Genomic DNA, 26,032 nt, shown 5'->3' on the forward strand with positions numbered 1-26,032 from the left:
TTTTAATGTTTAAACATACTTTTTTGTGCGTATTTTAATGTATAACTAAAAATTTCAGTGAAAGAAATAAGTATGATACCTTGATGTGCCTAAAATGCCTATTTTCATTAAAATAGAGCCTAATTTTACAAATTTTGAGCTTATTTTAGGCGCCTAAAACTGCAATTTTTAGTGCCTAAAAATCCGATGTCTATTTATAAGGCAACATGACGTTACCTACGAAGTAAATATGTGAGTTATGTTGGTATAATTTAAATTTATTGCTAAAATATATTATGCCTTTTTAAAATTTATAATGCCTTTTTTCAAAGAGTACTGTGCCTTTTTTTTAACTGTTATAAATGCCTAAACATCCGGGTTCTAGTTCTAACCATTAAATCTATTCGGCTTTCTATTGATTTTAACTAATAAGTAATATTTTTTTACGTGGATGAGATACCAACCCATTGCACAATCTACATTCCAGGACGACTGGGGTTTTATTTCGGAGTATTATTCTCCTAGACGAGCTATTGTGCAAGGTTATAGAGTCCCGTCTACTCTAAGCATTTGGTTTCAGACTCTAGTAGAAACTCGCCATTCACGTCCACCTTCAGTTAACACTGCTTTGCCACTAGAAGACAAGTGGTAGGATATAGTAGAGAGAAGCTCTGTTTTACGCTAGTTACATGGGGAATTTTATAGATTTTGAGAGCTCATCCTCAAAACCACTCCAACTCTCTCTACTCTTTGCAGCTGCAGTCAAACTTAAACTGCTCTATTAAGATTAAAAAATCATCTCTCTTTACGGCTTCAAGTTCCTGGTACGTTCTGTACATGACCTTTCCGTTTTTCTACTGCAGTGTTCATCCTATCTCGGAAATTTTTTCTTCTTAACATTCATTTAACATGCCTTTTTCATTCTACCCATTGCACTGTGGTGATGTTAAAGTTAAACTGCATCTTCCTACAGTATATAACTTAGTACTCACGACAAAGAAAATCGTTGTGAAATCTGCATCTATGGTACAATTTTTCAGAACTATGGCACGTAATACTTCACTATCCACTTCTCTACTCCCTGAATCTGTTTTAATCCGTTGCAAATTATATATTCGTAGAGTAGCTGTATTGTATTATGTTGAACACCTACTATTAGTCCCAAATGTAATTTATTAGTCTCAAGGTATACTATATCAAACGAAATATCTCAAAGTATTGTCAAATGAAGAACTTGATAGAAATCTTAGCTTTATATCATTCGTACATTTTTACATCTCTGCCTACGACCATTAAATGACTGGAAACAACAGTCTTCCCTTTCTTCATTGAATGTGTCATGGGCAATAATATACAATACAAAATGGCATAAAACACATTTTTGTTTAATTTAAAAAAATTCCAAATCAAACGTAACAGACAACAAATATGAACGCATTCATAACACGTAAATTCAAGCGCGTTCATACGTAGCTCTCTGTAGCGTTGTGGTAAGGTGAATGACGATGCTTTACTATATGTTCGTTTCTAAAGGAAAGGACATGGACGAGAGTATCTCCTTTCCTTTTTCCTTCCCCTTTATGTCCAGGTTTGTTCTATCTTAAATAAGAGCAACATTAATCGCATTCAGTTTCTACGTTAACATTTACATAAGAATATTGTTATTTTAACAAATCAAAAACAGGTAATAAATTACTGTTAACAATAAAATTCAGTTAAGAAAATGTGTAGGACAAGTAAAAGCTACTAACACATTACTTTAACGGATAAATTAATCTTTCTTTGGCAAACCTTACCGCCTGCCTTCTCGTAGCGGAGCTATGACACTGCAGGTGAATGGCGAGTGTCTGTCGCCATAAAACCACATACTCAGAGTAGACTGGCGTGCTCAGCACCATCAGCAACCATAGCAGGAGAAGGATAATCCGAATCAAACCAAAGAGGGGCAAGCTAAGCTCCTAAGCCGTAGTGAAGGCAGTTGACCTCGACGCCCTAGAGCAGCGGTGACCAGAACTCGAGCTGCAGGGATTACATGCGACAGACCGCCTATGAAGTAAGGAGACGGAGGAAAGGTACTTGGCATGAAAACTACAACCAGTGGTGGTTCCTGTACTAACATCTTGATCAATCCCACGGATAAAAATCTCAAGCTTTGCTGTATCAGTAATAACACTGCTGTCATCAAGAGCCAGTGAATAATATACGATTTTTCTTGCTTCTTTTTTTAACCTTCCTCTTGAACATAAGCAGGAATTTTCTAAATTCTTCTCTCGATACTTGGTTGAAAAATTCGTAGTTTTTCAAAATCAAAAACTTCTTATGGACAAGTTATTTAAGATATTTTAATCATTACTCTTTTGAGAAATTTTGTTCTATTAAAAGGCTTTAGAGCACGAGATATTTCAAACCCCATTAGGTAGCTGACTTCCTTACATTTATTTATCTCATCTTTCTCTTCCTGGCTATGATTTAAGACATGTGAATTCCTGGCGTTTAACAGTTCGTTGACACATAATATTGAATTAGTTTTTCTACAATATCATTATTAAATGAATAACTAATAAATAGTTACCCTCATCTAAGAGTAAGAAGATTAAAATTGAGATAAAACCTAATAGTTTCATCCTTCTAGGGAGAAGATTAAAAAATATCAATATTCATGCACGTACAGAAGAATTATAGAAACACATACTTAGCAGTAGCAGTAGCAGTATCAGGAGCAGTAGCAGTAATAATAACAGTAATAATAATATATTACCCGTCTTCAGCGTGGCAATTAATGTTTCTATATACTCCTAATTGAACAATTGAGCAAAGTAAACATATTACATTTTGTCCGACAGAACAACAAAAAAGTTCTCCTTCTCATGCTTTACGAAATCACCTCTTACTGTTTGTAGAGACAGAGTTTGTAGAGCGACATGATACCGCCACTGCTTGCCTTCAGTACGTGAATGAAGCACACAGCAATGTACAGGAAACTCCTCGTACCCGTTTGAATGTCTGATTACACGATGTAATCACGACACCCGCTTTGTTCACCGCTGCCCTAGAGGAAAGGAACCGTGAATTAAAACCGAAATCCTCTTAGGAAGAGATCGTACAAGGACCTGTCATTCTCTCACTTGAAATATATCAAACTCAAATTTTCCAGGGAAAGTTTAGTAGGACTGGTACAGATCTAATCCTTGAAAATAAGTAAATAAATGCATAAGAAATTAAAACGTGTGCCCTAAGTGGAATTCCAACACTTGAATATGTGTACAATGCTATTTTATAGCTCCTTGGTAAACGCGTGCACACTGGGTTTGATAAGAACTGCGCTGTTCGCAAGCGATGCTGATAGTGCTATCACGGAGCCATAAACTTGCATGCCGATACAGCGCACGGCCAGCGCGTGAGCGCCTCAACAGAGATCGCACGATGAGGCTGCTGTGTTGGCTGCTGTGTGCGTGCCTGGTAACGGCGGACGACAACGACGAGGACATCCACAAGGACTGCGTGCTTCAAGCCAAGCCGGTGCGTGCGTGGCAACGATTTATTGATCACTAACGAACTGATAACATAAATTCAACTACTCGTAAATAACCTAACCGAGAATGTGAACTAGTAAGATGCCGAAACACCAATCAACAATTTAACGAAACAAACATTCATCTAACTGATAAACCAATAGATCATTTAAGTGACTGATCAATTACACACAAGTACGTAACCTTAAGCAATCTACAGGGTGTTTCCGGGCTAGTGTTACAAACTTTCAGGGATGATGGCGAAGGGCACATGTATCAATTTGAGATAAGGAACCCCGGTCCGGAAATGATTGAGTCGAAAGTTATAAGCAAAAATAGTTGTGTGGAAATGAAATAATTGTATTCCTCTGTACACCTTATTTATGTATATTTATCTGTATACAGCTTACACATACTGTATTCATCTGACGTTGTTTACGTTGTCTACTTACAGTATTCCATTCAGTGCGCTGTCTGAGGGGTGGGGACAGGAAACTACACTAAAGCAATGCAGTTGGCGTAATGTGTAACGGACATGGTCGGTCCTGATATGCACCAGTGTATGTGTACAAGTTGCAGAGTCCAGTCGATCAGTCCTAGTGAAATGGAGGAGTACACGAAAGCGGAATATGCAGACATGATTTTCGAATACGGATGAGGCAATGGGAACAGTAGACAAGCTCACAGATTGTATCCTACAAGTACCCACGTAGGAGACATCCGGCCCATACCATCTTTCCACGACTGTTCCAAGGTTTAAGGGAAGGAGGGCAGGTGTTGCGAAATTACAATTCCATTTCCACACAACTATTTTTGCTTATAACTTTCGACTCAGTCATTTCCGGACCAAGGATCCTCATCTAAAATTGATACATGTGCCCTTCTCCATCAACCCTGAAAGTTTGTAATATTAGCCCGGAAACACTCTGTATGTCACCGGCGTAGTTCAAGAGGTAGGAGCGGTTGCTTAACCGGAACTGTGCTCAGGCATGGCTTACATTCCCGTTTGATTCAATTACCTGGTTGGGATTTTTCCGAAGATTTGCCCAAATGTAAGGAATGTAGTTGAAAGAGCATGATATTGTAAACATGAGTTTCAGTAATAAAATAAGAGAGAGAACATGAAAATTTAACAAGTTTATGAATTGTGAGGGAAACGCTTCATCACTGCACAGTGAACTGCCACCATTTTGAATTTGTAAAAAAATATATAAATAATTTTTTAAATCGTAAAAATATTTTTTTTCCTATAGCAGAAGGACAGTGTTTTACACATGCCAATTTTCATTATTTTACAAGATACGGTAATGGAAGAAAAAAATGTTGAATATTTCCAAAAATTTTACTGCTGCAAGTTGTACCTTACCCCTTAATTAACCGACTAAAGAAATCAACCAAACATACATGCAAATGAAAAACAAATAAATCAATCAAGTAATGAATCAACCAATCAACTATGTAAAGTAACTAATTAGTTATCAGACCAATCAATGAAACAACTGACGAACCTACAAAACCACCAGCTCATTAACCCATTCAATAATAAACTGACCAATCCGCAAACGCACTAACCAAACAACCAATCGATCAACTTATCAAGTAATCAATTCAATCAAATACCAACTCATCCCCGATCAAACGACCAACAAGTCAAGTAACCAACTCACCAACAAATCAAATAACCAAATTCAACAAATTAAATAACCAATTTATCCAATCAAATAATCCTCTGATTGAGGTTCTGACTGATATATACAGTAATGGCAAAAAAACTGGACCGACGGAATAATCAAAGTCCCCGAAATGAGCCACTGCGCATGCCACGCCCGCATTCACAAGATAGCGAGTAATCTATTGAAATTGCTTAGTTTCGACTGCTGACGTAGCCCATTTCGAAAGCCATTAGAAAATAAGCTGGTAAAATTCATGTTCTGGGAATAATAAGTTAAGTAGTAAAATATCGCTGCAATGGAAAAGTATCGGGAATAAATTTGAATAAGGAACAAAAAAGTTTCCTTTCAGGCAGAATTCGAACCACGAAAGTCTTAGTTACCAGTCTATCGTGCTCTGGAGTGATCAAGGCTCTGAAATCGGTCCGGGTTATTGCCACTACCAGTGGCAGCTCGTGGGTATTGAATTAAGGGGGGCTGCATACAAAAATAAACCAAGCAACTTACTTTATTTAAAGATTAGTTCCATGCGCCTTGTCTTGTAGGTTGCAAACTTTTGAATCATCTTCTTATTAAAATCCGATATGTCGTTTAACATAGTCTTTACAATGGAAAACATAGTTAATGCGGTCAGTCTCTCTTCTCTCATCGTATTTCTAAGATAGGACTTTTACTCTCTTCAAACACGAAAAGCAACGTTCTGGTTCGGAAGTTGTCATTGGTATGGTGAGAGCTATGCGTAGTAGTTTCACAGCTTCTGAAAATGAGACCTGCAAGTTCTCAGATAGAAGAAACTGCAAGAGTTTGACTGCGCCACTGATTTTTCTGAATTCTTGTCTCTGACACAACACAGTGAGTTCCGTTTTTAGTTTCTCTTTATCGAGCATTGGGAAAATGCTTCACACATACATTTAGGTAATTTTCAGGGAATGATCTTTCATAGCATTCAAATTTTTCTTGACACAGAAGAGAAGATAATATCAAATGATCTATAAAGGGGAATCGGGTGTTAGTTTGTGTGATAATGAGGTCACATACTTCCTTGGCTGCCGCAACCCTTGTCTGAATACCTTCGACCTTACAACGCTTTTTAGGGTTTTCACTTTCACAGATCTCGCTGCTCAACTGTGCACTGTTCCGTATTGTCTGTATGGCATTAACAAAGCTTGATATGCAGAGTCGGTCTCGGTAGCATAGTCGGTTGCGGGTTCGATCCCGGCCCAGGTCGATGCATTTAAGTGTGTTTAAATGAGACGGGCTCATGTCAGTAGATTTACTGGCATTTAAAAGAATCCTGCGGGACAAAATTCCGCCACACCGGAGACGCTGATATAACCTCTGCAGTTGCGAGTGTCGTTAAATAAACCATAATTTAATTTTTTTATATGCAGATTTGAACCTTAGAAGTATCTAACTGGCGATGTTGTAGTTGGTTGTATAATATATCTACATGATACATCAATAAATGAAAAAAAAAAAAAACTGAGCCAGAAATTGAATTCAGGATCTTCAAGAGTACGCACCTGGGCGCTTGCTTCATTTATTGTGATGTTATTAGATGTTTCGGATTCCATGGTTTGAAAACATTCTAGCAATGGCTCCCTTCTTCTCATGAACAACATTTACTATTCTTATTTAAAACTCTATCTTGTTGTCCCAGCTGATGGAATTGTCTTTCAAACACATTAATTTAATATAGACTGTGTGGAGATCGAGAGAAGAAACCAGGAATACTGGATACATTAGCAAAAAAATATGCGAGCTTAGTAGGCTATTTTGTTTAACGGCTCTTTCCATTACGAGATTCAATTGATGGGCATTTAATTTCACATTTCTCCTGAATTGTTAAGGTACTGAACTGAATAGACTGTAAATATTGTACAGAATTAAACACTGTCACACTTTTTATACTCACAACGTTAAAGAAAATGTATTTAAAACTGCGCGCTACTGACAAACTGCTGCAAATTTTGCAGCGCCTGGAAACTCTGGAATCATCTATAAAACGTCTTTGGGAATCATGGCAAGGGTCAGCAGGGGGAGGGGTAAAACTAACGCGCAAAGCTTCCGAGACGAGACTGGCAGCTCCAGGAGAGGAAGTGGCTTCACCTTACAGGCCTTGTCTCTAGTTTCGCTCTGGCAGCACCAGGGGAGGAAGTGACTTCACTAACGATTGCATGCATGTCAATGAGAGCGAAATTAAAAAAAAAAAAATTCGAGCCGCTAAATAAGCCCCCCTTCGAAAGCCGCCCCTGGCCACTACTGTAAATCTCACCTGATATGTGTCAAGAGGAAGAACAATTTATTTGTATGCATCTGAAGTCTGACTAGTGTGACATGTAGCTAGACGGCGATGTATTCAATGGAGGCGGAAAGGAACTGGCCACCTTACTCATTATCTCCTTGTCTAGCTGCCTCATAAGTAGTGTCTTCTTCACTTGTGAGGTTCAGACATGTCTTCGGACAGTTGACTAAGCAACAACAATAACCAAACAAATTATCAACTCACCAATCAATTAAACAACCAACTAACCATCAAATAAGGAACGAATTGAACAACTAAAGAGAATCGCTTAATTTAAAGCAAACAAATCCAGGCTCTCAAATAAATGAATACCCAATCAACAAATCTATCAACTGAAAACTGGGCGTGTTTCAACAACCTATTAACGAACAAATCAGTTAAGTGACAAAAATAACCTACAAACCGCGCTACCAATGAGCCAATAACGCAACCAAGCGACCAAGTAATTAACGATGATTTAACTAACCAATATATTAATCAACCAACTGAACAATCACAAAATGATAAACTAATTAAATCAAACAAGTAACTAATGCACCACATGACGAACTAGTTAGATTATCCAATAAAATGCCTATCAATAAGCAACTCGACTTAGCAGCCAACTGATCAAATAAGCACTCAATAAATAGGCAATAAAATTATAAATAAATCTATTAACTACTCAATTGTTTAATTTATTAATCACGCAAAACTTAACTTACTAATTACCAAGTCAACAGTGTAATAAATTAACCAAATTAAACAAACACTTATTTTGACTGTCAATAATCAAATAAAGATATTAAATAATTAATTTCCAACCAGTCGATTTACATAATCATTCTGAGTTACAGTGCCGGATGAACGACACGTGTTGTGGAAGCAAAACGTGTCTGTTCAGCGACAGCAGTGACGTGGGCCGGTGCCTGGACGTGCAGAGACGCATCCTGGACGAGGCGGTACGTGGGCAGCTGCCAGACTCAAGTTCACACTCACTGCCACATTCCTTCGCTACATCCTCTTCTTCCTCTACGTTCCCTCAAGTTCTATTTTTCTCCACCTTATCGCCAACTTGTTCTTCTTCATCTTCATTCTCAAGATTCCTTCGCTACATCCTCTTCTTCCTCTACGTTCCCTCAAGTTCTATTTTTCTCCACCTTATCGCCAACTTGTTCTTCTTCATCTTCATTCTCAAGATGTTCACCTTCATTATCGACCACTTCATTTAATTTTACTCATAAAATGTCGTATCAATTCACTGCACTGTTTATTTCCTTCACTTCTTTTCTATACCTTTCCTATAATTTCCTACCACAATTCCCTACTTATCAAACTCCTCCTTCTTTTCTTCTTCTCCTTTATCCTTTTCTTATCCTTCTTGTCCTTTTTTCTCATCCTCTCTTTCTTATTATCTCTCGTCTTCCCCATCTTGCTCTTTCAATTCTTTCCCATCTCTTTCTTCCTTTCTTGTTCTCTCTCGTCTTCCCCTTCATGCTCTTTCACATCATCCCCTTCTTGTTGTTTCTCGCCTTCCCTACTTGCTCTTTCTCTTCCTCCTCTTCTTGTTATCTCTCGTCTTTTCCTATTTGCTCTTTCTCCTCCTCCCCTTCTTGTTATTTCTCGTCTTCTCCTTCTTGTTCTTTCACTTCATCCCCTTCTTTCTCTATCTCTTCCTCCATTTCTTGTTATCTTTTGTCTTTTCCTCCTTGCTCTGTCTCTTCCTTCTCTTTTCCTTATCTCTCACCTTCCCCTACTTGATCCTCCTCTTCCTCCCCATTTCTTCTATCTCTTCTTACTATTTCACTTCTTCCCATTACTGCTTTTTCATTTCCTCCCCTTCTTGTTCTTTCTCGCCTGCCCCTTCTTGCTCTGTCTCTTCCTCCCTTTCTTGTTCTTCCCCTTCCTCCCCTTCCTGTTATCTCTCGTCTTCTCCTTCAACTTCTTTCTCTTCCTCCCCTTTATTTCTCATCTTCCCATACTTGCTCTTTTTCTTCCTCCCCTTCTTATTATCTCTCGTCTTCCCTACTTCCTCTTTCTCTTCCTTCCCTTCTTGTACTCTTTCATCTTCCCCTACTTGCTCTTTCTCTTCCTCCCCTTCTTGTTATTTCTCGTCTCTCCCCTTTCTTATTTCTCTTCTTCTCCTTCTTGTTTTCTTTCATCTTCGCCCACCGTCTCTTTCTCTTTCTTCCCTTATTGTTCTTCCTCTACTGCTCTTTCTGTTCCTCCCCTTTTTGTTCTCGCTCGTCTTCCTCTACCTGGTCTTTCCCTTCCTCCTTTTCTTGTTATCTTCACCTTCTTGCTCTTTCATTTCCGATCCTTCTTGCTCCCTCTTCTCCCCTTTCTTGCTCTCTCTTTTCTTCCCCTTCTTGCTCTAATCTTTGATCTTCTTCCTTTTCTTCCGCTTCATTCCATTCACTGCTATCTTCACCTTTATAATCATTTCCGTTTCATTCCATTTTCAATCCCTTCTTTCTCTTCATCTCTTTCCCCATGACATCTTCTCTGTTCAATATCCTCATTCATCGCCACTATTCCCGTCTCTCTCTCTTCGTCTTTTTTCTGTTTCCCATCATTACCTTCCTCTTCTTCCAGTACCTCTTATCCTCTTCCTCATTAACTTCTTTTATCCACTTCATCTATTATCAAATTTAATCTCATCTTTGTCTTCAATCACTTAACTTTTATCTGCATTTTCATTCTCTCCTTTTTACTCTATCCTTCACTTTGTATTTTCTATCGCTCCTTTTCATCCTCTTAAACACTATTCTTCTTTCTCTTTAATCTTGCTTCACCCTGTTCCCCCTCACTTTCTCTCTTCATCTTGTTTTCATTGTTCTCTTTCTCTAAATTGTCACTTCTATATTCATCCTATTATACAACTTAAAGGGCCTACATACTGTAGTTCAGCAACGTGTGTCATGTGTCATGTTGTATGGACAGTTCTGTTATGTTATTTTGTGTTATAGAATTCAATCCTGTGCAATCTCTCTTCTTATCTCCTGCAGGAATGGATCATCCCTCCCAAGAATAAAACCGCAGCCCGCGAGATGGAGCTCAGCTATAGGTCCAAGGTGCCGATATATCCGTAATGCAATCTTTAATATCCACAGACCAGCGTAATATGATTCAGCATAACTTACGTCTTCTAATATTTAAATAGTCTTCTGTTTATTTTCATAATATTACTTCAATCTGGTGCACGCGACCACACAATCCAAAACGTCTTAAGTATATTATGTTTTTTTTTTTTAATTATTTCCTAATTGAGGACACTAAATTGTGGCGAAATCAGTATTCACAACATGTATATCATAGTGATCAAAAATAGAATTAAGCACTAGAGCAGTGTTTCCCAATTGGTGGTCCGTGGCATTATTTACATCTAATAATTTATAAGTCACTCAATTTTGGAAGTAATAGCTGCACTCCTGTATGCAAAAGTGATGAAGTACGACTATTTATGACTCAACTTCCATGTGATCAGTTGAGTAACTTCTCTTGGTTGTCTATGGCAGCCTACTTAGCATATATTTTTGCGTACTTGAACACACTCAATATGAGTCTATAAGGTAGTGGTATGAATATTTTTGACGTTGGAGACAGGATTGAGGTAGAAATTATAAAAATACGGCTGTGGGCAAGCCAAGCTGAAGGTGGTAGTCTCACCACATTCTCAACAGTGAAGTAATTTCTGAAGTCCACTGATGAATTGCCACAAGAAATTCAACATGTCATCGTTGAGCATCTGAATGATTTAGCGACTAGCTTCAGAGATTATTTCCCTCCATCAGAGTCTGAAAACTCATGGGCAAAAAGATCCATTCGAGTAGGTTGTGGTACAATTAAAAACTTTATCTAGGAAGGAGCAAGATGAACGTGTTGATGTTACTTGCAATGGCTCATTTAAAATATTTTTCAAAGACTGTACATTTGATCAGATTTGGATGAAGGTATTTTCTGAGTACATGTAAGAAAATATGTGAAAAAGCATTGAAACACCTAGTTTCATTTTCTAGCACTTATCTATGTGAACAAACATTTTCAATACTTTGTTTACTGAAAAAGAAACATAGAAATCGCCTCAATTTTGAACCTGATTTAAGACTAAAAGTAGCAAATATTGAACCAGATGTGGAAAGAATTGTCCGAAACGAAAGGAGGTGTGAATCTTCCCATGACATCTACACGTAGAATCAGGTATATACAGTATGTTCAATTTAATTGGTGTTAATATTGCTACCTAGCTCTTAACTACTACTTTTACGCAGATGCCAAAATTTTAAAGTGTAGCTTGCCTTAAAAATAAAAAAGGGTTCCACAACTCTGAAGTAATTGGGAAACGCTGCACTAGAGCATATTAATTAACTTGTGTAATGTTCACCTAAGGGTTTCAAATAAAAGGAACTCCTTTCTAGTATATACTATATTCTTTTCTTTTTGTTTCTTTACAGTACTTCTTTTTTATTCGCTTTGTTTCTTCCATTATTTCTGCCACGTTCCATCAACTATAATAAATGTTGAAAGTGAAAAGAATGAAAAGGAAAGAGAGATAGGAGGGAAAAGAAAGAAAAAAAGAAAGAAGGAAATGGAGAAATAAAAATAACAATTTAGGTCTGAAACGTTAAAAGGATGGAAAAAGAGAATAAGGAATTAAGTAAAAAGTAAAAATACAGGAATGATAGGAAATATAGAAAGAAAGAGGGATAGGAAAGACAGACAGACTGTAAGTGAGAAAGAGGTGAAAGAAAGAAACAATGTACGAAACAAACAAAGACAACGACACCAGACAGAAAGAAAGAGATGAAACAGCAACCACAAACAAAGAGACAAACAGCAGGCAGAAAGAAAGAGAAGAAACAGCAGGCAGAATTAAAAGAAACAACAGGCAGAAAGGGAGAGAAGAAACAGTAAACAAAAATGAAGAAAAAGAAACAGGAGACACAAAGGAAGAGAAGACAGAAACAGAAAGAAAGAGAAGAAACAGGAGACATATAGGAAGAGAAGAAGCAGCAGACAGTAAGAAAGAGAAGGAAAGCAGACAGAAAGGGAGAGATGAATCAGCAGGCAGAAAGGAAGAAAAAAACAGCAGGCAGAAATTAAGAGAAGAAACAGCAGGTAGAAAGGAAGAGAAGAAACGAAAGAAAAAAAGAAAGATAGAAAAGAGAAGAAACAACAGACATAAAGGAAGAGAACAAACAACAGACAGAAAAGAAGAGAAAAAACATCAGACAGAAAGGAAGAGAAGAAAGAGCAGAGAGAAAGGAAGAGAATGAACAGCAAGCAGACAGAAAGAGAAGAAAGAGCAGAAGGAAAAGAAGAAACAGCAGACAGGAAGGAAGAGAAGAAACAGCAGGCAGGAAGGCAAAGAAGAAACAGCAGACAGAAAGTAAGAGAAGAAACAGCAGGCAGGAAGGAAGAGAAGAAACAGCAGGCAGGAAGGAAGAGAAGAAACAGCAGGCAGAAAGTAAGAGAAGAAACAGCAGGCAGGAAGGAAAAGAAGAAACAGCAGACAGAAAGTAAGAGAAGAAACAGCAGACAGAAAGTAAGAGAAGAAACAGCAGACAGGAAGTAAGAGAAGAAACAGCAGGCAGGAAGGAAAAGAAGAAACAGCAGACAGAAAGTAAGAGAAGAAACAGCAGGCAGGAAGGACAAGAAGAAACAGCAGACAGAAAGTAAGAGAAGAAACAGCAGACAGGAAGTAAGAAAAGAAACAGCAGACAGGAAGGAAAAGAAGAAACAGCAGACAGAAAGTAAGAGAAGAAACAGCAGGCAGGAAGGAAAAGAAGAAACAGCAGACAGAAAGTAAGAGAAGAAACAGCAGACAGAAAGTAAGAGAAGAAACAGCAGGCAGGAAGGAAAAGAAGAAACAGCAGACAGAAAGTAAGAGAAGAAACAGCAGACAGGAAGTAAGAAAAGAAACAGCAGACAGGAAGGAAAAGAAGAAACAGCAGACAGGAAGGAAGAGAAGAAACAGCAGACAGGAAGGAAGAGAAGTAACAGCAGACAGAGAGGAAGAGAAGAAACAGCAGACAGAAAGGCAGAAAAGAAACAGCAGACAGGAAGGAAAAGAAGAAACAGCAGACAGGAAGGAAGAGAAGAAACAGCAGACAAAGTAAGAGAAGAAACAGCAGGCAGGAAGGAAGAGAAGAAACAGCAGGCAGGAAGGAAGAGAAGAAACAGCAGGCAGAAAGTAAGAGAAGAAACAGCAGGCAGGAAGGAAAAGAAGAAACAGCAGACAGAAAGTAAGAGAAGAAACAGCAGACAGAAAGTAAGAGAAGAAACAGCAGGCAGGAAGGAACAGAAGAAACAGCAGACAGAAAGTAAGAGAAAAAACAGCAGGCAGGAAGGAAAAGAAGAAACAGCAGACAGAAAGTAAGAGAAGAAACAGCAGACAGGAAGTAAGAAAAGAAACAGCAGACAGGAAGGAAAAGAAGAAACAGCAGACAGAAAGTAAGAGAAGAAACAGCAGGCAGGAAGGAAAAGAAGAAACAGCAGACAGAAAGTAAGAGAAGAAACAGCAGACAGAAAGTAAGAGAAGAAACAGCAGGCAGGAAGGAAAAGAAGAAACAGCAGACAGAAAGTAAGAGAAGAAACAGCAGACAGGAAGTAAGAAAAGAAACAGCAGACAGGAAGGAAAAGAAGAAACAGCAGACAGGAAGGAAGAGAAGAAACAGCAGACAGGAAGGAAGAGAAGTAACAGCAGACAGAGAGGAAGAGAAGAAACAGCAGACAGAAAGGAAGAAAAGAAACAGCAGACAGGAAGGAAAAGAAGAAACAGCAGACAGGAAGGAAGAGAAGAAACAGCAGACAGAAAGGAAGAGAAGAAACAGCAGACAAAGTAAGAGAAGAAACAGCAGGCAGGAAGGAAGAGAAGAAACAGCAGGCAGGAAGGAAGAGAAGAAACAGCAGGCAGAAAGTAAGAGAAGAAACAGCAGGCAGGAAGGAAAAGAAGAAACAGCAGACAGAAAGTAAGAGAAGAAACAGCAGACAGAAAGTAAGAGAAGAAACAGCAGACAGGAAGTAAGAGAAGAAACAGCAGACAGGAAGTAAGAGAAGAAACAGCAGGCAGGAAGGAAAAGAAGAAACAGCAGACAGAAAGTAAGAGAAGAAACAGCAGGCAGGCAGGAAGGAAAAGAAGAAACAGCAGACAGAAAGTAAGAGAAGAAACAGCAGACAGGAAGTAAGAAAAGAAACAGCAGACAGGAAGGAAAAGAAGAAACAGCAGACAGAAAGTAAGAGAAGAAACAGCAGGCAGGAAGGAAAAGAAGAAACAGCAGACAGAAAGTAAGAGAAGAAACAGCAGACAGAAAGTAAGAGAAGAAACAGCAGGCAGGAAGGAAAAGAAGAAACAGCAGACAGAAAGTAAGAGAAGAAACAGCAGACAGGAAGTAAGAAAAGAAACAGCAGACAGGAAGGAAAAGAAGAAACAGCAGACAGGAAGGAAGAGAAGAAACAGCAGACAGGAAGGAAGAGAAGTAACAGCAGACAGAGAGGAAGAGAAGAAACAGCAGACAGAAAGGAAGAAAAGAAACAGCAGACAGGAAGGAAAAGAAGAAACAGCAGACAGGAAGGAAGAGAAGAAACAGCAGACAGAAAGGAAGAGAAGAAACAGCAGACAAAGTAAGAGAAGAAACAGCAGGCAGAAAGGAAAAGAAGAAACAGCAGACAGGAAAGAAGAGAAGAAACAGCAGGCAGGAAGGAAAAGAAGAAACAGCAGACAGGAAGGAAGAGAAGAAACAGCAGACAGAAAGGAAGAGAAGAAACAGCAGACAGAAAGTAAGAGAAGAAACAGCAGGCAGGAAGGAAAAGAAGAAACAGCAGACAGAAAGTAAGAGAAGAAACAGCAGACAGGAAGTAAGAAAAGAAACAGCAGACAGGAAGAAAGAGAAGAAACAGCAGACAGGAAGGAAAAGAAGAAACTGCAGACAGGAAGGAAGAGAAGAAACAGCAGACAGAAAGGAAGAGAAGAAACAGCAGACAGAAAGTAAGAGAAGAAACAGCAGGCAGGAAGGAAAAGAAGAAACAGCAGACAGAAAGTAAGAGAAGAAACAGCAGGCAGGAAGGAAAAGAAGAAACAGCAGACAGGAAGGAAGAGAAGAAACAGCAGACAGGAAGGAAAAGAAGAAACAGCAGACAGAAAGGAAGAGAAGAAACAGCAGACAGAAAGTATGAAAAGAAACAGCAGACAGAAAGTATGAAAAGAAACAGCAGGCAGGAAGGAAAAGAAGAAACAGCAGACGTAAAGAAAGTGAAGAAACAGCAGACAGAAAAAAGAAAGAAAGAGAAGAGAAGAGACGATGGACAGAAAGAAAGGGGGGATTCAGGCAGTACACAGAAAGAAAAGAAACAGTAGACAAAAATGAAAAAAAGAAGATACAGGCAGCAAACCGGAAGAGAAGAAATAGCAGACAGAACGAGAAGAAACAGCAGACAGACAGAATGACGAGAGACAAGTATTAGACAGTAAAGGATGAAGAGACAGCAAGTAGACAGAAAGACAGTGACGAGGCAGGCAGTACACAGAGAAACAAAGGAAAGACGTCAGACAAAAAGGGAGCGTAGGAACCGGAAATAGAGGGAAAGACAAGCAACAGACAGAAATAGTCGAGCAATAGAAAGAAAATAGATAGAGCCAGAACATGTACAGAAAGATACAGATATATCCATAAAAGATACAGACATATAGGCCTAGACTGAAAATGAGGTACACAGATCAGACAAAAAAAAGTCTAGAGCTATATACAGAGAGAACGAATAGAAAGAAAGAGGAAGAAAAGGAGTAGCGAAGCAAAAGAATTATCATTTTAAATTTTGTGGCACACCACATAAGACATTAACACTGTATCTACAGTGCACACTCATATCTCTATTCAATAAAATAGTCGTGAAATAATTTTGGATTTCCTTTCCTGTCCGCAGATGGCAGTGCACTGGTTTCCTTTTTCAATATCGCAGACTCTGCTGCCATCTACAAGCGGAGGTCCAAACGCGTATCGATCGCTCGCTAGTGGCATGCATAATACATGATCCCATCACTAGATGTCAGGACATAACCAACCAGACGTGAATTAAACAGTAAAGCGGCACAAACACGTCCAAGTACCGGCTCTGGACTGCATTCTACGAAACATTTCACTTGACTTTTACCCATATACGAGTAACTGCAAACTCACCTAACCGAACAGTAACAATCACCAGGCATTCGTCTATCTATGTAATATTGAGGCTATGCAGGGACAGGCACAAAAAATTTACCAACTGAACTAATCGACTCTCGAAGTTACATCGACTGTATCTGTATGTCGAGTTCAGACGTTTATGCGTATGAACAATGAACATGCAGTAGACAGCGTTATTATTCGTTCAGCCTTCATTAGGTTACAAAGTTTTAATTTCTCACAATTCAAATATAAAAATCACTAACCAAATCTCAGTTTTGAAATTTTGAATGTTCCACTCTTTCTAAATGTTTTTCTTTCTAAACAATATACGAAAGCGATATAAAATGTGCTATTTATTATTTAGCTTAAATGGTTACAACTCAGTTTAAATACTGTACATGTGCCTTATTTCCTTTTACCAGCAATCAAGAGTCAAATTTTCATATAGCTTTGTCACTTACTTCCTTCGAATATCGAAAAATACGAATGTCTATACGTAATTAACTAACCTTGCAATTCGAGAGAAGCAACAGCAAAACAAACACAATCCTATAATATATGAATTCATCATAACCTAAAAATCCATGTTTTGGCACTTACTTCCTTGTGCCTTCTGAGATCTTTGACATTTACCGAACATAAAGTCAGGCAACAGAAAGCCTAACAGAAAATAACAAAAAATATCTGGCACTTTGTTTATAAAAATATAATACTGTAATACCATTTTAATATTCAATCAATCCTATGTAGGTGTACACTTTTAATTATTATAACTGCTCACGTAGGTGCTGCCAAAAGGGGAGCGCGAAGACTGGCGCTATGTTCAACGGAGTGAACTTTTACACAGATTCACAGCTAAGTGTATTTCCACACTAACTGATTAAGGCCCATAACACACTTGAAGAGTTTTCGCTAGCGAGAAATGTGTTGCGAGAAAGAGGCGAAGAGCCTTCCTCCACACACTTGGCGAGTTCTCGCTATCACAGATAATACCTCGCTATGATCATCTGTGCACTGCCTTCATGCAGAAAGCATTTATCTGATTATAGTAATGACTCGTTGGGGGAAATATTATAGGTTATGTATTTACGTATATTGTCGGACTTAAATATATAGCCTGTAAGTATATTGTCGTACTTTACAAATTACGTACGAACGCTATGTTGAATCTGAGTATTCAGATGATGAGGAAATGGAGTTACATGAACGTATTTTGTTCATGAAAAGAAGAAGTAGGGCTAAAATTAAAGCCAGAAATATCTGAAAATCACATTGTATGTTACGAAAATAAGGGCGAGTTTTGGACATTGGTTTCGATTTGAATTATGATACGTTTAGGCGTTATTTCAGGTTCAATGGACCACAGTTTTTTTGCCATGTTCATGATATGATAGAGAATTCCTTGCTATATTCTGATTAAAATTAAGTGAACTGTTAAGACATATAGATACATTATTTCAAATGTTTAATTAATACTATTAAATCTCATCAAAATAAAATATAGCCCTATTTATTTTCAGATAATCTGATATTTGTCTCCAGATTTCTTCTTTAAGTTTCGTGTTTTTATAGTTTTCATCCCGTGTATCATATAAATAGGCCTACGGGTGACATCGTACAAGTTCGATAAGTTTCTGAATGCAATTATCAGCCATCTTCCTCATTTTTAAATAAAAACAATACAATTAATCGCCACCTGTGATATCTTTTTCTACATTCAATCGTCATAAAGAGTATAGATGTCAAACATCTTTGATAAATGGGTCAAGAAAATTCGCTGAGCTACCGATTCCAGCGAGAAAATCGCGCGAGGTTTTTGCCTCGAGCGAGAATCTCTTCCAGTGTGTGGACGTCCATTTGAATCCATGTTACCAATTTTTTAATTCTCTCGCAACACATTTTTCGCTGGCGAAAACTCTGCAAGTGTGTTACGGGCCTAACTTTCGCTGAGTATCCAGCTGCGTCAAGCAACCCTACTCGTCCCTGGACAATCCACTCCGCGCAACGTCAACCGGCAATCGGGGAATTATGCAATGAAAATGGACTGGAGATTAGAAGAAATTGAGGCGCTGGGTGCAATAACAGCTTAAGTTGAAAACCTATGTTTTGAGAAAAACAATGTCAAAGTTTTAGAACAACGTAGAAATTTTAATAGTATATAATGCTCGTATCAGTTGTTTTGTACAATATTTTAGACTGTATAAATTGTTCAAATCCAATATCAGTTATAATTTAAACACATTCATTTTTTTAATATTTTAAAATAAAGTATTGAAAACTTAAGTCGTTATTGTATAGAAAATCTGAGAATTCTTAAATTAGAGTAGCCTAGGCATTAAAACCAGTAGAAAAGTGTTATTTCACCAACATACAAGAACTTTATTGAATGAATAATAAGAAATAACAATACATAAAGATTTCAGCCTATCAAAATAATACATAATAACAATTTTAACCGATAAGTCCGTACGTTTTTATGGAAATATATTGTAAGAACAAAAAGGATTTGTTTTAAATTTCTAATAAGAAAAACAGACGATGTATTAAGAAAATCAGTTTTGAAACTATACTACAGATGAAAACTCCTCTACTAAAGTGACAAATATTCTCATTCATGTTCACTGATTTCTCTTTCAGGATGATTTTCATCCAGTACTGGTTCAGAATCCAAAGTATTTTGAAGAGAACATGCACTTTCTGGTTTCAAGAATTTTAATAATGAAATAGGTCTAATATAATTTTTCTTTTATAATTTTAAGCCAATACGAGGGAGAATTTTTTATATTAAGCTCTTCATTTAGTGGTATATTATGTCGTGAAGAAATAAATGGCTGGAAAACGGTATTGTAAGTACATGATACTGCCAAAGACCCTGATGTATAAAACATGAGTGTAACATATATTTTATTGTGAATTTTTTACCTTTTGACTTAGCCCAGCACTTCACATAATCAACTCTTCTGCCATTCAGGGTCAACGAAATGAGATACAACGTTTTAAAGTCGATAGAGAAGACATGGAAGATTATGAAAATACCACCGCCGGAATAACGACTTAAGTATACTTAAGCTATTATTGCACTGAGCGCCTCAATTATGTTGATGCCTATTATGAGTAACGAGAGAACTCCGAGGTAAATTACAACTATGACCTTGCCCGTCACAAGCGTCAATAGGGTTACCAGATTTGTTTTAGAAAAAATGAAGATTTTCACAAAAAACAAGGAAGATGTATGAAACTTCCAAGGATTTAGTAGTATATAATTCATTGTTTATTGTTTAAGGTGTAACGTTACTACCACTCTTAACTCTATTTTAGACTTAAAGGAACATGTATTTTAGGCCTACATTGTATTTGCAGTATAAAGTATAATAAAACCATCCATATCTAGGAAAATACTGCTGCTATCACTCGTATTAAATTTAACAGATGATTTGGCATTCTGAAGTAAATTTCTCTTATTTTTATCCTCCAATATAAATTCTCTAGTCCCGCACCGTGGCGTCGTGGTCTAAGGCATCCTGCCTAGGACTCGCGTTAAGGAATGCGCGCTGGTTCGAGTCCTCATAGGAGAAGAAATTTTCTCATGAAATTTCGGCCAGTGTATGGAACCGGTGCCCATCCAGCATCTTGATGTACTTGGGCAGCTACGATAGGTAGCGAAATCCGATTGCGAATGCCAGCTATAACGGCTGAGGGGATCATCGTGCTAACCACACGATACCTACATTCTGGTTGGATGATCGTGCACCTCTGCTTCGACATGTGGGCGTGAGGCCAGCAGCCGGTTGGCCGGTCTAGGCGCTTCACGTACTGTAGCGTCACGGATTATTATTATTATTATTATTATTATTATTATTATTATTAATATTAATATAAATTCTCTGCATGACTGAATTGCAATTGGGAAATACTTGTAAGTTAATTCAGAATTTATCAAGTTCACAGAACACTTACATGTAATTCATACATCTTATCATTTAAATTTTATTAAAGTCAATCTCTTTCAACATAAGCACTAGAGTCCGACATACTGAAAATAAAACCAGTTACCTTAGCAATATTTGAAAATTTTGTTACATTCACTTCAGAAAAAAACCTACTTTTCAACAACACTGATTTCCTTCTCCATGTAACTATGTAAATTGTTCTTTCGATTCACTAAAATCTTAAACAGTTCATCAGAGTTTACAAAACTCTGCAATAAAAGAGACCTACAGCAACTTCCAAGTCACAATCCTGAATTTTATATTGCGGGGGGACGAAGCGACTACCAGATATTAGTGATTGTGAGGGCAGAATAGAACTTTTGAGAGATTATTAAATGGCGAAATGGAGGACAGAAGAGTGAGGAGGATGAAATTTGCGGAGAAGGAGTGTGCTAAAAAGTGAGTGCAATAAATTCAGAGGTGGCAAATTGATAGAATAGAAATAGAGAAGAAAGTGCTAAGTGTAAGAAGATAATGTACGAGTATAGTAAGACAGACAAACAAACAATGAATAACATAAAATTAAAGTGAAAGAATATCTGGACAAATATGAAGTGGAAGAGAGAAAAATTGTAAGTGTAATTAAGTGAATTAGATATTTCATGTTTTTCAATGTTGTGGGTTGGGAGTAGTATCATGGGTACTATAACCCTAGGATTATTATAAAAATAAATTTATGGAAAGAGGTAATAAAGGAGAAATTTAGGAGTGACGTGAAGAGAGGAAGTTAAATACGTAAATAAATACAGATAGAATAGTAGGGAAATAATAAGTGATGTGTTGTAAAAGAGAGAAAAGGGAAATGTGGACAAATAATTTAGGAGAAAATAATCGAAGAATAGGAACTAAATAAATAAATAAATAATGCAAATTATTAAGGAAAGGATTATCCAATATTTAATACGAAAGCGAGAAATATAAGAGAGGCAATCTAGGGACGAGAGAGAATAGAAGAGGATAAATAGGTAAGGATAAATAGCAATTCAGTTAAAACAGAAGAATAGAAAGTAATCAAGAAATACTTGGCAAAAGAATATATTAATAGAAAAGGGTGATATGTATTAAAGGAATGGTGGATAGGAAAGCAGAAATGTGAAGGTCCAACATAACTATTAAGTGTAAAGCTGGCTGACAAATATATATCATGTCATGTCATGTCATGTCATATCATATATCATATCATATCATATCATATCATATCATATCATATCATATCATATCATATCATATCATATCATATCACATGACATCACATCATATCATATCATATCATATCATATCATATCATATACTATCATATATATTATCATATTGCGGGAGGGAGGGGAATGTAGACAACCCTCAAATTACTGAGAACGTATTTTAAGGTAAAAAAAAAAGACGTAAAAATACTGGGAAAAATGTACAACCTGGCAACCCTAGGTGCCAAGCAAATATCTCAGCCCAAACTGGGACTCAAATCCGGACAGTCTGCAAAATAGGTTGATATAGATTACACAGTTACCGCAAGCGCTCATTTATGTTGTGGAGTACCGTGACGGACATTGAAATTAATCGTAGAAAAGACGCAGCCGAGAGAACTCTGTCACGCCCTTCACTTTGTCCAAAAATCACTATGACCAATGATAAATTAAAAATATCTGTACCTCACAGTTACCCTTTCCATCATCTACAATGTGTGGATATATGCTAATTATAGCGAGGTAATTTCATTACAGAATAACTGTGCATCGAAATAACTGTCTGCAAATAAATGAGATGATTATCTGAGATGTACTAACATTAAGTTTATCTGCTTATAGATTCGACATGACACTCATCTCATAACCGCAACGCGGTAACCCGGCTCTCGGCAAAGTCGATCAAAGACTCCGGCCACGCAGCGAAGTTACTCAGAGCAGTAAGTTATCGATAATTAGACACGCAAAAACTATTAATGTAAAATATTACTAAATATGTAATAATTAAAATCTTATTTACTCATCCAAATTAAGAAATATTCTGAAAGTGTCTACCTTCTTGTTCCAAATATTTGACGCTTCAATCGTTGCACAGTTGAGAAACTAAGGCCATATTTTCACGAACGTATTTCTCAGTTCTTTCAGAGTAAGTGGATTATTTTTATAGACCGTTTTTGGAGTTCCCCAGAGATAAAAGGGAGAAGGAATTAAGTGGGAACATCAAGAGAGCCACACATTCCTACCGGTTATTTTATTACAGTATATCCTCTAATACTCTATGAATTTTGTTCATAGAAAAGTTGGCTGTATGTGCAGTCGCAGAATCCTGTTGGAGACGGGATACACCCGAATATTCTACGGACGAATTTCATACAATGTTCAAGGATAGTAGGATTATTAGTATGAATGTGTGGTTTCCTCCATCCTCTGCCTTAACGTTCTTCAATCGGTGCTAATTTTACTCTTTCATTGCAAGTTTATTAAAATATTATAAATGACAAAAAATTATCATGAAGAAAATCATCAGCCAATTATTGAAGTGTAGCATTATTGCGTTTTCATTTCAAATAAGTGTAATTAATTCCTTACTAAAAATTATATCCAATACAATCATCTTAAGTAATTAATATCGTAGATATTGAATGTGAGGAAATTCTTCCACTACGTTAAGAGAAATCGTAGTGCACAGAAATGGCATGTTTAAAGCTACTTTCTGAGTATGAGAGATGTTGAAAGTTTATATCTCTGTGGAAATCTCGAAGTGGATTCTTTATACAGTCACAAAACTTTCTCTTTATGCCTCGCACAAACAGAAAATAAAAACGGATTAAATATAACATGAAACTTTTCAATTCGTAATTAAAGAAACGCCCTTGAAATGTCTTGCACGATGTCTAGAGCTACACGTTAATCAATAAATTGTGTATTTCCTAAGACGTTATGCCACCATGACGAAAACTGTTTTGACGTCACAGACAGCGTTGTTATATTCCGTAACAGTGAAGTACGTTAAGAACTCCGTTATGTGTTCACTAGTGCTTAATCATGGAGAGATCTTGGAAAGCAGGCACATGTGAATATAATCAACTTTTCATGTGTAATATTTTTATCATTATCATCATTAGCCTATATTATTATTATTATTATTATTATTATTATTATTATTATTATTATTATTATTATTATTATTATTATTATTATTTAATATAGTGTTAGTTGGGAGGCCGGAGGGAGAAAGATCTTTGGGGAGGCCGAGACGTAGATGGGAAGATAATATTAAAATGGATCTGAGGGAGGTGGGATATGATAACATAGACTGGATTAATCTTGCTTACGGTAGGGACCAATGGCGGGCTTATGTGAGGGCGGCAACGAACCTCCGGATTCCTTAAAAGCCAGTAAGTATTAAGTATTATTTAATATTTTGAAGCAAGCCGCTAAGGAAAGTTTCGGGACAAAAAGAAAACAGTCTAGGAAAAAAGGATTAAGAACATGGGATGATGACATATCAGATAAAAGAGAAGCCTATGAGAAATATATGTCAACTAAAGCAGAGGAGGATAAAATAGAATATCATAGAAAAAGAGCTATCGGTAAAAGAAGAGTACGGAAAAGCCAGAGATGTAATTGGGAAGAATTTGCAGCTTATTTAGAGAATGATTTGTACAGACCTCAACCACAAACACACAAAAACCTTAAGAATTTAAACAACGAAGTGAGAGAAAATGTTAATGCAAATGTTTTTCCGTTAGAAAATTGGTTACAATATTTTCAGAAATTATGGTCCCAAACTGTTGAACCTCTTGAATTACCAGTTTCTGCTAATATTGAAATTGAACCTATCTCCAAATTTGAACTAATTCAAGTTTTAAAGAAAATTAAGAACAATAAAGCCCCAGGAGAGGATTTACTGAATATTCAATAGTTTAAATATGCAAGCCAGACATTTATAAAATATAGACTCCTTCACTCTCTAAATAAGATATGGATAGGAGATGATATACCAACAAGTGGACAAAATCAATCGTAGTTCCTATATTCAAAAGAGGAGATGTAAAATCGTATGACAACTATAAAGGATCAGTCTATTAAATACAGGATATAAAATCTTTACCAATATTATCAAGAAAAAATTGTACAAACATTATGAAACAGTTTTCGGAGAAGGACAAAAGGCTTCCGAAAGTTAAGATCATGTTGCGATGGATATTTTAGATCCAAGTTATTGATGGAACTACACAGGGAATTTAACTTATAAACACATATTGTTTTCATTGATTTGGAAAAAGCATTCGATAGGGTGAACAGAAATAAATTATGAAATGTATTAGCCACAAACCATGTTCCAAAACAACGTATAGCAAACATATATAATATCTATAAAACAAATCTAATTGCAGTAAGGTGTGATAATAAATTATTGCAATGGACAGAAATTCATACAGGAGTAAGATAAGGTTGCGGCCTTTCACCGTTGCTGTTTATTATAACTTATATATGAATCAAATAATTAGAGAATGGAAACAACTATCTCATGGTTATATACAACTCAATAGACATTTACAACTAGATTCATTACTTTTTGCAGATGATTTAGCTCTGGTGGCATCCTCAGAAGATGAATTACAACGTTCAATTTTTAATTTTAACAAAATTGGAATTAAATATGATATGAAAATCAATAAAGAAAAAACTAAAATTATGGTCTTCAGCGGAAAATACCCTGTATCTAGCAAAATATGTTTATATTCAAAAATATTAGAAAGAATAAATTATTTTACATATCTTGGATACACATTATCTTTTTTTCGATGAAGTAGACATTTCACAGAAGATTTTTAAATACACCAAAACAATGGGAATAATTAATAACATTATGAAACTTCCCTAGCACAAAGGCATACTAGAATTCGCCTATACAAGACTTTGGCGAGACCTGTACTTCGTTACGGCAGTGAAGGAATGTATTATGCACGACTGCACTCTGTTTTTCCTTTGTTTGTTTGTTGCTTCTTCTGTCCGTTTATAGGTCAAATGTTATGAATAATAATCTATAACAAAGATGCACTATCTACCAAAAATTAATTGGGCACTGTTTTTGCCCCTTTAGAACCTCGTGGTACCACCTCTTGTTGCTATAATAGCAGCCACCCTGTCAGGCATGCCTCCACTAGTTTGTGTAGGATAACCACTGGAATGCGTCGCCATCCCTCTTGCAACATGGCACTCAGTTGGACAATGGAAGTTGGCCGCATCTCCCAAGACCTCAATCGCCGGTCCAATTCGTTCCAAAGGTGCTCAGTGGGATTGAGATCAGGACTCCGTGCAGGCCAGTCCAACAGGTGAGCATTATTATCTGCATACCACTGCATAGTATCCGCCGAAACATGGGGCCAACTTCCATTGTCCAACTGAGTGCCATATTGCAAGAGGAATGGCGACGCATTCCAGTGGATATCCTACACAAACTAGTG

General features: G+C 37.0%; 2 protein-coding genes across 14 annotated transcripts in view; one reads left to right on the plus strand and one right to left on the minus strand.

Moving 5' to 3' along the window:
* The window catches only part of LOC138701978 (uncharacterized), an 87,043-nt gene extending 64,488 nt beyond the window's left edge, over window positions 1-22,555 (plus strand). Inside the window, exons 1-4 of one of the 3 annotated variants that reach the window (XM_069829407.1) lie at window positions 3,120-3,498; window positions 8,303-8,407; window positions 10,454-10,519; window positions 22,401-22,555. In XM_069829407.1, coding sequence (XP_069685508.1) covers window positions 3,316-3,498; window positions 8,303-8,407; window positions 10,454-10,519; window positions 22,401-22,439 — 393 coding nt within the window. In that variant the 5' untranslated portion in view covers window positions 3,120-3,315 and the 3' untranslated portion in view covers window positions 22,440-22,555. Of the gene's footprint in view, window positions 1-3,119; window positions 3,499-8,302; window positions 8,408-10,453; window positions 11,873-22,400 lie in introns of those variants that run through there. The other 2 variants (XM_069829426.1, XM_069829416.1) reach the window with 2 other exon arrangements.
* The window catches only part of LOC138701991 (nose resistant to fluoxetine protein 6-like), a 1,327,025-nt gene that overhangs the window by 429,622 nt on the left and 871,371 nt on the right, over window positions 1-26,032 (minus strand). The window lies entirely within an intron of this gene.

This window comes from Periplaneta americana, chromosome 1, assembly GCF_040183065.1.
Source record: "Periplaneta americana isolate PAMFEO1 chromosome 1, P.americana_PAMFEO1_priV1, whole genome shotgun sequence".
Taxonomy (NCBI): Eukaryota; Metazoa; Arthropoda; class Insecta; order Blattodea; family Blattidae; genus Periplaneta; species Periplaneta americana.